The sequence below is a fragment of the Felis catus genome, chromosome B3 (genome assembly GCF_018350175.1).
Source record: "Felis catus isolate Fca126 chromosome B3, F.catus_Fca126_mat1.0, whole genome shotgun sequence".
Classification (NCBI taxonomy): Eukaryota; Metazoa; Chordata; class Mammalia; order Carnivora; family Felidae; genus Felis; species Felis catus.
This window is the reverse complement of record NC_058373.1, coordinates 144,972,503-144,985,037: the sequence shown is the minus strand read 5'-3', so window position 1 is coordinate 144,985,037 and position 12,535 is coordinate 144,972,503. Positions and strand designations below refer to the sequence as shown.

Here is a 12,535-nt window from a genome sequence, read left to right as displayed (position 1 = left end):
GTGTTTGCCATACAGTAGGTATTTAATAATGTTTGTTGAATGAATGAGTGAATAAATGAACAAACCTGCATAAAAACCTGGCTTATGCAATGTTTGGAAGGAGAAGTGGAGTAAAGGCCTACTTTTTTTTTTTTTTTTTTAACATTTATTTATTCTTGGGAGAGAGAGAGAGAGAGAGAGAGAGAGAGAGAGAGAGAGAGGCAGGCAGAGTGCAAGTGGGGGAGGGGCAAAGAAAGAGGAAGACAGAATCTGAAGCAAGCTCCAGGCTCCGAGCTGTCAACACAGAGCCTGACATGGGGCTTGAACTCACGAACCATGAGATCATGACCTGAGCTTACGGCTTAACCGACTGAGCCACCCAGGTGTCCCTTGGCCTACTTCTTTTAAGTACTTGAAATATTCCTCCAAACTTTAAACTATTAACTTCTCTATTGCTACTACAAAGGAAAGTCACAGGTTAGTTCCAGTCCAAATTTTCACAAATCCTGAATTAGGGAAATTTACTAATTACAGTAAGAGGGCACAATGGAGCAGAAAGAGCCTCTATTTGGAAGCCAGACCAGGATTTCCATCTTTACCCACCACTTACTAGCTGGAGAACTGAACTATCTCCACTTCTTAGAGTCAGTATCCCTCACTGGAAAATCAACAGAGTATGAAAATGAAAACATACCTATCAGACTAGCTAATGTGAAAAAGTTCAACACTTCTATGTATAAGAACACGGGAGGCACAGACTCTAGTGCCTAATGACAATGAATCCCCACAAAACTAACACTCAAAGGTGACCATAGGACACTGCTTACCAAAATGTTCTATTATCTTAACAGTGGCAAACACATTTTCATTCAGTGTTCACTAATGTGTGACTTAAAGCTAACCACACCTGCCATGGAAGGACTGCCCAAGTACCCATCAATTATTACTTAAGGGACTTTGGGCAGGTTTCTTAATCATTCTGGCCTCTCTTTCCAGAATAACAGAACTTACCTTATGAAGTTGCAAAGAGTGAAATGAATGCTACGGACTGAACTGTGTTCCCCAAGATTTGTATGTTGAAGCCCTAACCCACAATGTGATGGTATTTAGAGCTGGGCATTTAGGAATTAAGTAGGTTTAAATGAGGTCTTAGGGTAGGTCCTCATGATGGATTAGTGCCCTTCTAAGTAGACATGTCTCTTTCTCTGCAATGTGAAAACACAGTGAGACAGCAGCCCTCTGCAAGCCAGAAAGACAGCTCTCACCAGAACCCAACCAAGCTAGAGCCCTGGTCTTGGGCTTCCCAGCCTCTCAAATTGTGTGAAATAAAGGTCTGTTGTTTATGCCACCCCACCTATGGCATTTTGTTGTAGCAGCTTGAGCAAACTAATACAATGAGTTCATACAGGTAATACACTCAGAAAAATGCTCAGCATTCACCAAATGCTCAAACATTAGCCATTACCAGAAATAGTCCACTGCAATTAAGTTCTATAAAAGAGACTGAGCCAGGGGCACCTGGGTGGCGCAGTCAGCTAAGCTTCCGACTCTTGGTTTCGGCTCAGGTCATGATCTCACAGTTGGTGAGTTTGAGCCCCGCATCAGGCTCTACACTGACAGTGCAGAACCTGCTTGGGATTCCCTCTCTCCCTCTCTCTCTGCCCCTCACCCCCCCCCCCACTCTCTATCTCTCTCTTTCAATAAATAAATAAATAAACAAACTTAAAAAAAAAAAAAAAGACCGGGGTGCCTGGGTGGCTCAGTGGGTTGAGCGGCCGACTTTGGCTCAGGTCATGATCTCACAGTCTGTGGGCTCGAGCCCCACATCAGGCTCTGTGCTGACAGCTCGGGGTCAGGAGCCTGCTTTGGATTCTGTGTCTCCCTCTCTCTCTGCCCCTCCCCCGCTCATGCTCTGTCTCTCCCTGTGTCAAAAATAAATCAACATTAAAAATAAAATAAAAAATGAAAAATAAAAAAGAGGGAGAGAGAGAGAGAGAGAGAGAGAGAGAGAGAGAGAGAGAGAGAGAGAGAGAGAGACTGAGCTAGAACCCAACACTGAATTCTTAAGCTTTGCTTATTTCCTGTGAGGGGAAAATTTTACTCAAACAAAAAACACCCTTCACCCCTCAAAACCAAGCAAACAAAAACTACTATTCAGCAGAACACACAAAAACAGCAAGAATTCATTCAGTCCTTATCGTGTGTCAGGTACTATTTTCTGCCCTTCTAAGGGCTTTTTTTTTTTAATATTTTTTTTTAAATTTATTTTTGAGACAGTGAGAGACACAGCATGAGCAGAGGAGGGATAGAGACAGAGGGAGACACAGAATCCTAAGCAGGCTCCAGGTTCTGAGCTGTCAGCACAGAGCCCGACGTGGGGCTCAAACTCACGAGCTGCTGTGAGATCATGACCTGAGCCGAAGTTGGATGCTTAACTGACTGAGCCACCCAGGTGCCCCTTTAAAAAAAATTTTTTTTTTAATTTATAAGGGCTTTTAAATGTTAACTTGTTTATGCAATAACTTCTTTCTAGATAGGTCTCCTGAGGCAAAAGAAACAAAAACAAAAATAAAATATTGGGACTACACCAAAATAAAAAACTTATGCACAACAAAGGAAACAATCAACAAAACTAAAAGGCAACCTACTGAACGGGAGAAGATATTTACAAATGACATATTCAATAAAGTGCTAGTATCCAAACTATATAAAGAACTTATAAAACTCAACACCTAAAAACGAAATAATCCTATTTAAAAATGGGCAGAAGACGTGAACAGTCATTTTTCCAAAGAACACACCCAGATGGCCGACACAGAAAAGAAATTCATCATCACTTATCATTAGGGAAATACAAATCAAAACTACAATGAGGTATTACCTCATGCCTATCAGAAGGCTAAAACCAACAACACAGGAAACAATAGGTGTTAGCTAGGATGTGGGAAAAGGGGAACCCTCTTGCACTCTTGGTGGGAATGCAAACTATGTAGCCATTCTGGAAAACAGTAAAACAGTATGGAGGATCCTTGGTTAAAAACAGAATTACCCTACAACCCAGCAATCACATTACTGGGTATTTACCCAAAGGATACAAAAACACTAATTCAAAGGATACAGGCATCCCTATGTTTACAACAGCATTATCTACAGTAGCCAAATTATGGTAACAGCCCAAGTGTCCATCGATTGATAAATGAATAAAAATGTAGTATGTATGTGTATATACACATGTACACACATACATACATACAATGGAATATTACTCAGCTATAAAAAAGAATGAACTCTTGCCATTCGCAAAGATGTGGATCGAACTAGAGAATAGAATGCTGAGCAAAATAAGTCAGAGAAAGACAAAGACCATCTGATTTCACTCCTGTGTAATTTTTTTTTTCATACATGAAATTTAAAACCAAACAAAGGGGCAAAAAAGAGAGAGAGGCAAACCAAGAAACAGACTCTTACCTTTAGAGAGAACACTCTGACGGTCACCAGAGGGAGGTGGAGGGGACAAGGATGAAACAGGTGATAGGGATTAAGGAGTGCACCTACTGTGACGAGCACCGGGTGTTGTGTGGAAATGTTGGATCACTATGTTGAACACCTCAAACTAATATTACACTTTATGTTAACTGGAACACAAAGAGAAACTTAAAAAGGGGTGCCTGGGTGGGTCAGTCGGCTAAAGCGTCCAACTCTTGATTTCCACTGAGGTCATGATCCCAGGGTCATTGGGACTGGGCCCTGTGCTGGGCTCTGCACTGAGCATGGAGCCTGCTTAAGATTCTCTCTCCCCACCCCACCCCCACTCACCCTGCTTGCACTCTTCCAAAACAAATTGTTTTAATAAAATATTAACATATTTAATTCTTACTACAGCCCTATTACCTACTGCTACTGTTCCCATTTTAAAAGTGAGGAAACTAAGACCTGGGGAGGTTAAGTGACTTGTCACACAGCTAAGCTGGGTTAAGCCTGGATCTGAATCCATGTAGCCTGGCTTCATAATGTTCCCAACCATCACTCTATACTCTCTCTGTATGTTAACAGTCTACTCCAACACTGACAAAGAACAGTAGTAACTAGATGGATTATACTGAGTATACCTGAATGTCTTTAATAGGTAAATACCTTTTTAAAACTGAGCCATAACTTGCTTCTTAATGACAGACTAAAATAAGACCCAGCAAGATTACTTGCATATAATCAAATCAAATTAAAAAATGTGTAAAACCAGGGGCGCCTGGGTGGGCTCAGTCGGTTAAGCATCCTACTTCGGCTTACGTCATGATCCCACAACTTGTAGGTTTGAGCCCTGCATCGGGCTCTGTGCTGACAGCTCAGAGCCTGGAACTTGCCTCAGATTCTGTGTCTCCCTCTCTCTCTCTGCCCCTTCCCCTGCTCACGCTTTGTCTCTCTCTCTCCAAAAATAAACATTAAATATTTAAAAAAATAAATAAAAATAAAAATGTGTAAAACCAAAAAGACTAACATAGTTCTTATACCTGCTGCTTTCAAAACCATTATAGGTACACAACAATAAAAAGACTGACCTTAAAAAACAACAACAACAAAAAAAGGATGACCAAAAACATTTACAAAGAGAAAACATCTTAGGAATAGTAGTTCAAAGTTGAAAAGTACAAAAACAATGGAGAAAAATATCTCTTAACAGAATCTAACATTTACTAATGCAATGGCTGGAAAAATAAAAAGAAAAATGAAGAGATCTGTCTATGAAAATAACATCAGTTTACAAATGTGCAATCAATTCAGGTTTACTTATATGAATTTATTAAATGTGCATGATTCAATGTGCAAGCCTGAATAATGTGAATATTTTGAAACGGACACTACTGTAACACGCATGTTAAAAACACTCTTGAATGAGCCAGTCCACATTTTTTGATAAGTGGCAGTACAAAAAGATTACATTTTGTTGATGGCACAATGTTCCTTGAAGTGAATGTTAGCTTCTAAGGCAGTGCCCTAAGTTTCAAGGATTAAAATCACATTATATAAAGAGAGCTGTTCCTGATACAGATGTGATACAATTGTGCACAGTGCTGAGGAAGAAAAAAGGCTGTGTGAAGCACTATCCCAAAGGCAAAGATGCCATGTACACTCTACCCTACAGCAACTTTTCCATGGGAAAGCAATTCAGTGAAAAATAATTATAAAGAAATAGAGAATGCTTTTAATTTATAAGAAAAGAATATGAACCAATACACATGATTTAAAACAGTGCCCTATACTTCAATAAATGGTGCTGGGAAAACTAGACAGCTACATGCAAAAGATGAAACCGTCTGGAAAACAGGATGAAAGTCCCTCAAAAAAAAAAAAAAAAAAAAAAAAAAAAGATGAAAATAGACCACTTTCTCACACCACACACAAAAATAAAGTCAAAAGGGATTAAAGGCCTAAATGTCAGACCTGAAACCATAAAACTCCCAGAAGAAACCACAGACAGTAATTTCTTTGACATTGGCCATAGAAACATTCTTCTAGATGTCTCCTCAGACAATTGAAACAAACGTGAAATTACACTATTGAGACTACACCAAAATAAAAAGCTTTTATGCAGCAAAGGAAACCATCCACAAAACAATAAAGCAACCTACTAAATGAAAGAGGATATTTACAAACCATATACCCAATAAGGGGTCAATATCCAAAATACAGGATATTAAACTAGAATCCTCAATAAACTTCTCATATACTAATTTTAGTTCTGAATACCAAATTTATTAACCCTTAACTTACTTATTAAAACCAAGTCCTTAGATATATGAAGAAATTAACGTTTAAAGTAATAGATACAATTTTATCTTCAGAACAAAGAACTGCAACTTTTGGATCCATTCCAAAAGCCACCTTGAGTGCCATTAAGACTCACTTTGGCCTGCAGAACCAACTTGTTTACCATTTTTAGTGCAAGATAAACTCTCTCCCTCCTACTTCTCTCTCTCTCTCTCTCTCTCTCTCTCTCTCTCTCTCTCTCTCTCTCTCACACACACACACACACACACACACACACACACACACACACACACAGGACTTCAAAATTACAATGATATAAATGGAAAACAATTATTAGGAAAACATTAGGAATTTATATAGGGCAATATGCTTACAGTATCTTACATGAGAAATGCTTTGCAGTTTATACTCTTTTAAGTGCATTATTTTATTAATTCATCCATCATGAGCAGATGAAATTATCTCTATTTAAAAAAATTTTTTTTTAACATTTATTTATTTTTGAGAGACAGAGAGAGGCAGAGTATGAGTAAGGGAGGGGCAGAGAGAGAGGGAGACACAGAATTCGAAGCAGGCTGCAGGCTCCGAGCCGGCAGCACAGAGCCTGATGCCAGGCCCGAACTCACAAACCGCGAGATCATGACCTGAGCTGAAGTCAGACGCTCCACCGACTGAACCACCCAGGCGCCCCGAAATTATCTCTATTTTAAAGATGAGAAAGCCAAGGTTAAGAAAGTTAGCTTGAGACAGTTAGCTCGAGGTCAAGTTAGACATTTCACTAAGTGGCAAAGCCAGGGCTTAAATTAGGACTACCTGTTCCTAGTTCAGGGTCTCTAAAACCCCAACTAGGATTGGCCAATTTAGAAATCAAACAAAGTATGTAAAAAGGCTATGCAAGACTAAAAAGAACAAGAAGGATTTTATTATGAAGATCATTAATTATTTGCTAATGCACCAGTGAAATACCTATGCCAAGCCCCTAATCTGAGCAATTAAATCTCTCTAGGCCAGTCATCAAGACTTTCAAAAGAGGTCCACAGAATTCTAACATGCACCAGGGTTGAAAATTTCAGATCTCCATTAGATGATACAAATGGCAACAGTGCATTACAAACACGTTTTTCAATTATTTTTATTTTTACATTTTCCTATGAATTAATCATCAGTTCTTAATTAGACATAGTGACAGAATTTAATAAAACCCAAAGTGCTGACCTTAAAGACCTCAGTATTAGCTATAAGAAAGGTGTATAACTCTACATTAAGAGTAATCACACAAAAATGTTTTTAAAAAAATCTGTTCTAGTTGATACTTAAGAGTATTCAGTTAAAATGTACAGCCTTCAATTTGTGCTATTAAGAACACTTAAAAATCATTATATTCATCTGAAGGAAAAAAAAATCCAACAACTTTTTGTACAACACTACATCTAAGTTGCATTCATGTTGGAATCAGAATCTTTACTGTACTAAACATAATAATTAAAAATAACAGGTATACTGAAGGGACAAATTTGATGGCAATTTGTACCGAAAATCATTTTAAAAACACTGGATACTGAACCAATCTTACCTTTTGTAGACTTGTTGGATTCAACTGAGTTTTGTCAATTATTTTTATGGCAACCTAGAAAAAAATAAATAAATATTACAGGTTTTAAGAATTTGGTAATTATAAACTAACTGGTAATAGTTTTATAAATGCCCAAACATGTGGGCATTTACCTAAAAAACTAAAACTCAACTAGTTATAATAATATTTTATACTTTATAAGTATTTTTTAATTGAAAAGAGGGGCTTCATGCAAATACGAGTATTGTTAGAACATTTATATTTAAGTTACTTATAGACATGGGGAGAAACATCTCCCACAAGGTAGAGACAGAGAAAGAAAGAGAGATTATACAATGAAAACACTTCTAAAAATAGAGGACAATGAAGCAACTCTCCCATTCCCTATTTACCAATACTTAATTTTTTTTTTAATTCCCCGGGGTGGGGGTGGGGGTGGGGGTGGTTGCACCGTTCCTGGAGGTACTGCAATACCAGGGGGATGTGTGGAGTGGATGGAGCAAGCTCCTATTTCACCTCCTAGTTCCAAAACCCATTTAATATATTGTCCTCCGATAGAGGACATATCAGATATTAAACTGATAAGAAACAGATACTACACTTGATCTTAGCCAAAAGGCTGAGAAGCAACCCAGTATTTTAATTTCATCTGACTCTGACAAAATTGATCTGATCCAAGGGCAGGAAGTACAGCTTTTACAGATTTATACAGCCCAGAATGCCTTGCTCAGAGTGTCTTACACACAGTAAGAGCTTGATAATTGAGTAAATATACGAACCAACAGGTTGGATTCAATCTGAAAACTTTAAAAACATTAAAAGAAAAAAAAGAAAGAAAGAAAAGCCCTTTAGGTAGTTAAAGAAGGAAAAGGGACTAGTTCCAGAACAATCTGTAGGCTAACCAAGTGAAACATGTACAGCAGCAAAAAATGGGTCACCCAGGAGCCTTTGTTCAGAAAGGGGTGAGTAAACCCCAAGCAGTCTAAAAATAAGCCACTAAAATACAGGAAGAAAGAACTATAGCTTCTAGTTATATGTGTTTATCAATTAAAAAAAATCAGTTTTACTAATATTTACTAAATGGACCTACAGCAGCATCCTTATCTGGTAGGCTGTCATTACCAGAATAAAAGGATTTCTAGGAACTACACATATCCAGAATGAGGGGAGAGGGTGACAGTAGGGGATGGAAGGGAATATAAGTGAAGAGAGAAACTTTGCCATGAACTGAGGAACATAATTCACTCAGCTCTGCATCTGAGGTCCAGAAAAACAATGACCTCACCCCACACTGATGATGCTGTTCCTACTGTGCATCCTTCAGGACACAGATCCAGTAAGAAGCACCAATGAAGAAAGGGACTATAGTCAAAGTCTGGGGAAAGCGCTTGAAGATTCTCTATGTCAATGGTGCTCCAACTTTTTGTCGCCCTTTACACCCTTAAAGATTATTAATGATCCCAAATGTGGATTATATCTATCAATATTTACCTTATTACAAATGAAAACTGAGATGTGTAAAAATAAGTATTGAACATAATAACATTCATTTCAACTAATAAGATTCAACAAATGGTGCTGGGAAAGCTGGATATCCAAGAAGTTGGACTCTTACCTAACATCATCTACAAAAATTATTGCAAAGTGGATCAAATATCTAAATGTAAGATTTAAAACTATCAAACTCTTGGGACACCCAGTCAGCTCAGTCAGTAGTAGAGCATGCAACTCTTGACCTCAGGGTTGTGAGTTCGAGTTCCACATTGGGTGTGGAGCATACTTAAAAAAAAAAAAAACTGTAAAGAAAACAGCAAAAAACTATCAAACTCTTAGAAGAAAACATACAACAAAAGCTTCACAACACCTGACTGAGCAATGGTTTCTTGGATGACACAAAAGGCACAGGTAACAAAAGAAAAAACCCAGTCAAATCAGACTATAAAATTTTTAAATTCTGTGCATCAAAAGACAGTGTCAACAGAGTATAAAAAGGCAACACAGAGAATGCTAGAAAATATGTGCAAATCAAAGATGTGATATGGGATTAATATCCAAAACATACAGAGAACTCCTAAGGCTCAACAACAAAAACCCAATTTAAAAATGGGTGAAAGACTTAAAGAGACATTTATTCAAAGAAGATATACAGTGGATATCTCAAACAATGCAAGGTTTCAGGGTACCACACCTCTCCAGCACAAATATCGATGATAGCTTTTGACTGCCCCAAAACTTAAGTACTAAAAGCCTACTGTTGAGCTGAAACCTTACCAATAACAGTCGATTAATACATATTTTGTACGTTATATGTATTCTTAAACTAAGCTAGAGAAAAGAAAATCTCATTAAGAAAATGATACGGAAGATAAAATATATTCATAGTACTGTACTACTGCATTTATTGAGAAAAATCTATGTATAAGTAGACCTGCACAGTTCAAGCTGTGTGGTTCAAGGGTCTGTACAAATGGCCAGTAAGCACATAAAAAAGATACTTAACATCACTGATCATTAGGGAAATGCAAATCACAACTACGAGATGCTACTTCACACCCATCAAGATGGCTACTATAAAAACAAACAAACAAACAAACAAACAAACCTGTAAGAAAACAACAAGTTGTAAGGATGTTGGGAAATTGGAATCCTGTGCACTGTTGGTAGGAATGTAAAATGGTACAGCTGTGGAAAACAGTATAGAGTGCCTCAAAAACATTAAAAATAGAATTACCATATAATAGAGCAATTCCATTTCTGGGTATGTACCCAGAAAGCAGGGACTTAGATTCTTGTACAGCCGTGTTCATAGCAGCATTATTCACAATAGCTAAGACATGGAAACACTCTAGCATCCACTAAGTGATGAATGGGTAAGTCTAATGTGGTGTCTCATACAGTAGAGTATTATTCAGTCTTAAAAAGGGAAGAAATTTTGAAACATGCTACAGCATGAATGAACCTTGAGGACACTATGCTAAATGAAGTAAGCCAGACACAAAAGGACAAATACTATATGATTCCACTTTATGAGGTTCCTAGAAAGTTCACATTCATAGACACATAAAATAGAATGGGGGATGCCAGGAGATGAGGAAAGGAAAGAATGGGGAGTTAGTGTTTAATGGGTATAAAGTTTCAGCTTTACAAGATGAAAAAAGGTCTGGAGATACATGAAGGTGATGGCGGCACATTATAAATGTATTCAAAACTACTGAAACATACACTTAAAACCAGTTAAAATGGTAAATATTATGTTATATGTATTTTATCACAATAAAAAAAACTGGGAAAAAAAGCCCATTATATGTTAACATAAATAACATCAGTTTGAAGTTTTCATATATCCTTCTGCATTCAATCTGTTGTGATACCACACATCATAGACCTCTGAAAAATTTTACTTTACATTCATGAGAAAGAGTGGAAAAAGTAATGTCTTAATAGTATTACAAAAATAGCTTAGACTTTGCAGACCCCCTAAAATGTTCTTGGAGAAATCTCCAGAAATCTCTTCATATTAACACTTTAAAAAAAAAACCAAAAAAAAAAAAACCCAAAAAAACCAAACTACCCTGCTTCACTTGGTCTAAAGTCTCCATCGCCTAAGTTATTTGATCACTACCTATGAACCCATTAATCTCCAGAGGGGCTAGAGAAACACTGCTAACAAGGCATGTCTGACCCTGGAGTGGAAGGACCCCACCACCTCATCCCATCCTCACCTGGGGAGGTTAAAAAAAAAAAAAATCAGAATTGGAGAAGCAGAGAGTTAGCATGTTATGTGCTTGAAAAAAGCAAAGACAGAATTCTAATTCTGTATTCGGAAAATCGAGGTCTTGATGGAAACTACAGTAAATAAAACGAAAGGAAATACTGGTGGCTGGAATATACAAACAATGACCACCCTGTTCATATCTCACTTGGTGACTGCCTTACTATTATAACCCTAGCACACTACCAGGGACATAAATAGCATTTAATAAATGCCTCCTACATTGATGTGAGGCCCTGAACCTCCATAATCAGTGAGCACACACATTAGAGATAGAGACAGAGGAGTGAAGAAATAGGATTTCTGGTGTTTTAACAGGTATCAGTGTGATTTTTAAAATTACATTATTTTTTTTTTTGGTTAATATTTATTTTTGAGAGAGAAAGAAGAGTGAGGCAGTGCGCAGGAGGGAGAGGGGCAGAGAGAGAGGGAGACACAGAATCTGAAGCAGGCTCCAGGCTCCCAGCTGTCAGCACAGAGCCTGACGCAGGGCTTGAACACACAAACCATGAGATCAAGACCTGAGCCGAAGTCAGACACAACTGACTGGGCCACCCAGGCGCCCCATAAAAACTACGTTATTTTAAAGTTTAATGAATTAATTTTATTCAAATTTTACTTTCATAAGTAATTTTGTGTGGCATCTATAGATCTCCCAATTTCCAAAGAAATCATACTATTCTTTTCTGGCCACCATTCTGTTTTCCTCCCCCTTCTCATGGCCAGATCTAGTACATACGCTGCCTTTCTGGTTCTTCTTCCCTCTGATCTTCTGAGACCTGGTTTCTATTCTCACGACCAGACTCTTGATCACTGGCCACTTTTGGCTCTGTTCAGTATCTGTCTTTTACTCTAAAGATTCTATTAAGCATTATCTTTTTCAAATACTGCTATTCAAATAGTATTTAAAGCAAAAACAGGAGCAAAAATATGTCTCATTCAGCTAAATCAAACTGTAGAAGAGAGTCATTTTATTAAAAGTAAGTGTCCTAGAGTGAAACACTGTCATTTAACATGATGGTGTATGTGTGGCAATGAAGCCTGAGGGGGAAGTTCCTAATCCCCTCTTCCTTTCCAGCTCCTTGCTGGGATGACTCAACTACCAAAATAACCTTGGCCCAGAGCTGGAGCCTGCAGGAGAGTTCTGACCTTGAGGTCAATAAAAAAAGCAATTGTGGGGGCATCACCAGGTGCCTGAGAAAGATAGAGACTGTAGAGAAGACCACACACACACACACACACACACACACACACACACATACACCCAAGGTCATGGAGTTTTCTGGAGGTTTTTTTGGGGGGGGGTTGGGGTGGGGGAGGGCATGCATAGCAAAAGCCAAGGGAGTTCACTAGGCGAGGAAAGAGGAGTGTCCCTGCCACTTGTTGTGTAAAGTTCTGGGAAATTCCATTTTTCACCCTGATGCCAGAAACAAAGTGGAAAATTA

General features: G+C 38.1%; 1 protein-coding gene and 1 non-coding gene across 11 annotated transcripts in view; both read right to left on the bottom strand.

Annotated features, from left to right (window-relative positions):
- MARK3 (microtubule affinity regulating kinase 3) overlaps positions 1 to 12,535 on the bottom strand; it is a 113,482-nt gene that overhangs the window by 65,425 nt on the left and 35,522 nt on the right. For 8 of the 10 annotated variants that reach the window (XM_023256094.2, XM_023256096.2, XM_023256095.2 and 5 more), the window contains one exon: positions 7,319 to 7,372. The exons of 1 other annotated variant lie outside the window; for it this stretch is intronic. In XM_023256094.2, coding sequence (XP_023111862.1) covers positions 7,319 to 7,372 — 54 coding nt within the window. Of the gene's footprint in view, positions 1 to 7,318; positions 7,373 to 12,535 lie in introns of those variants that run through there. One more of the 10 variants, XM_019833673.2, reaches the window with a different exon arrangement.
- Positions 7,759 to 7,949, bottom strand: LOC111561194. Its single transcript, XR_002743552.2, has one exon. It is a non-coding gene; the product is annotated as a U2 spliceosomal RNA (small nuclear RNA).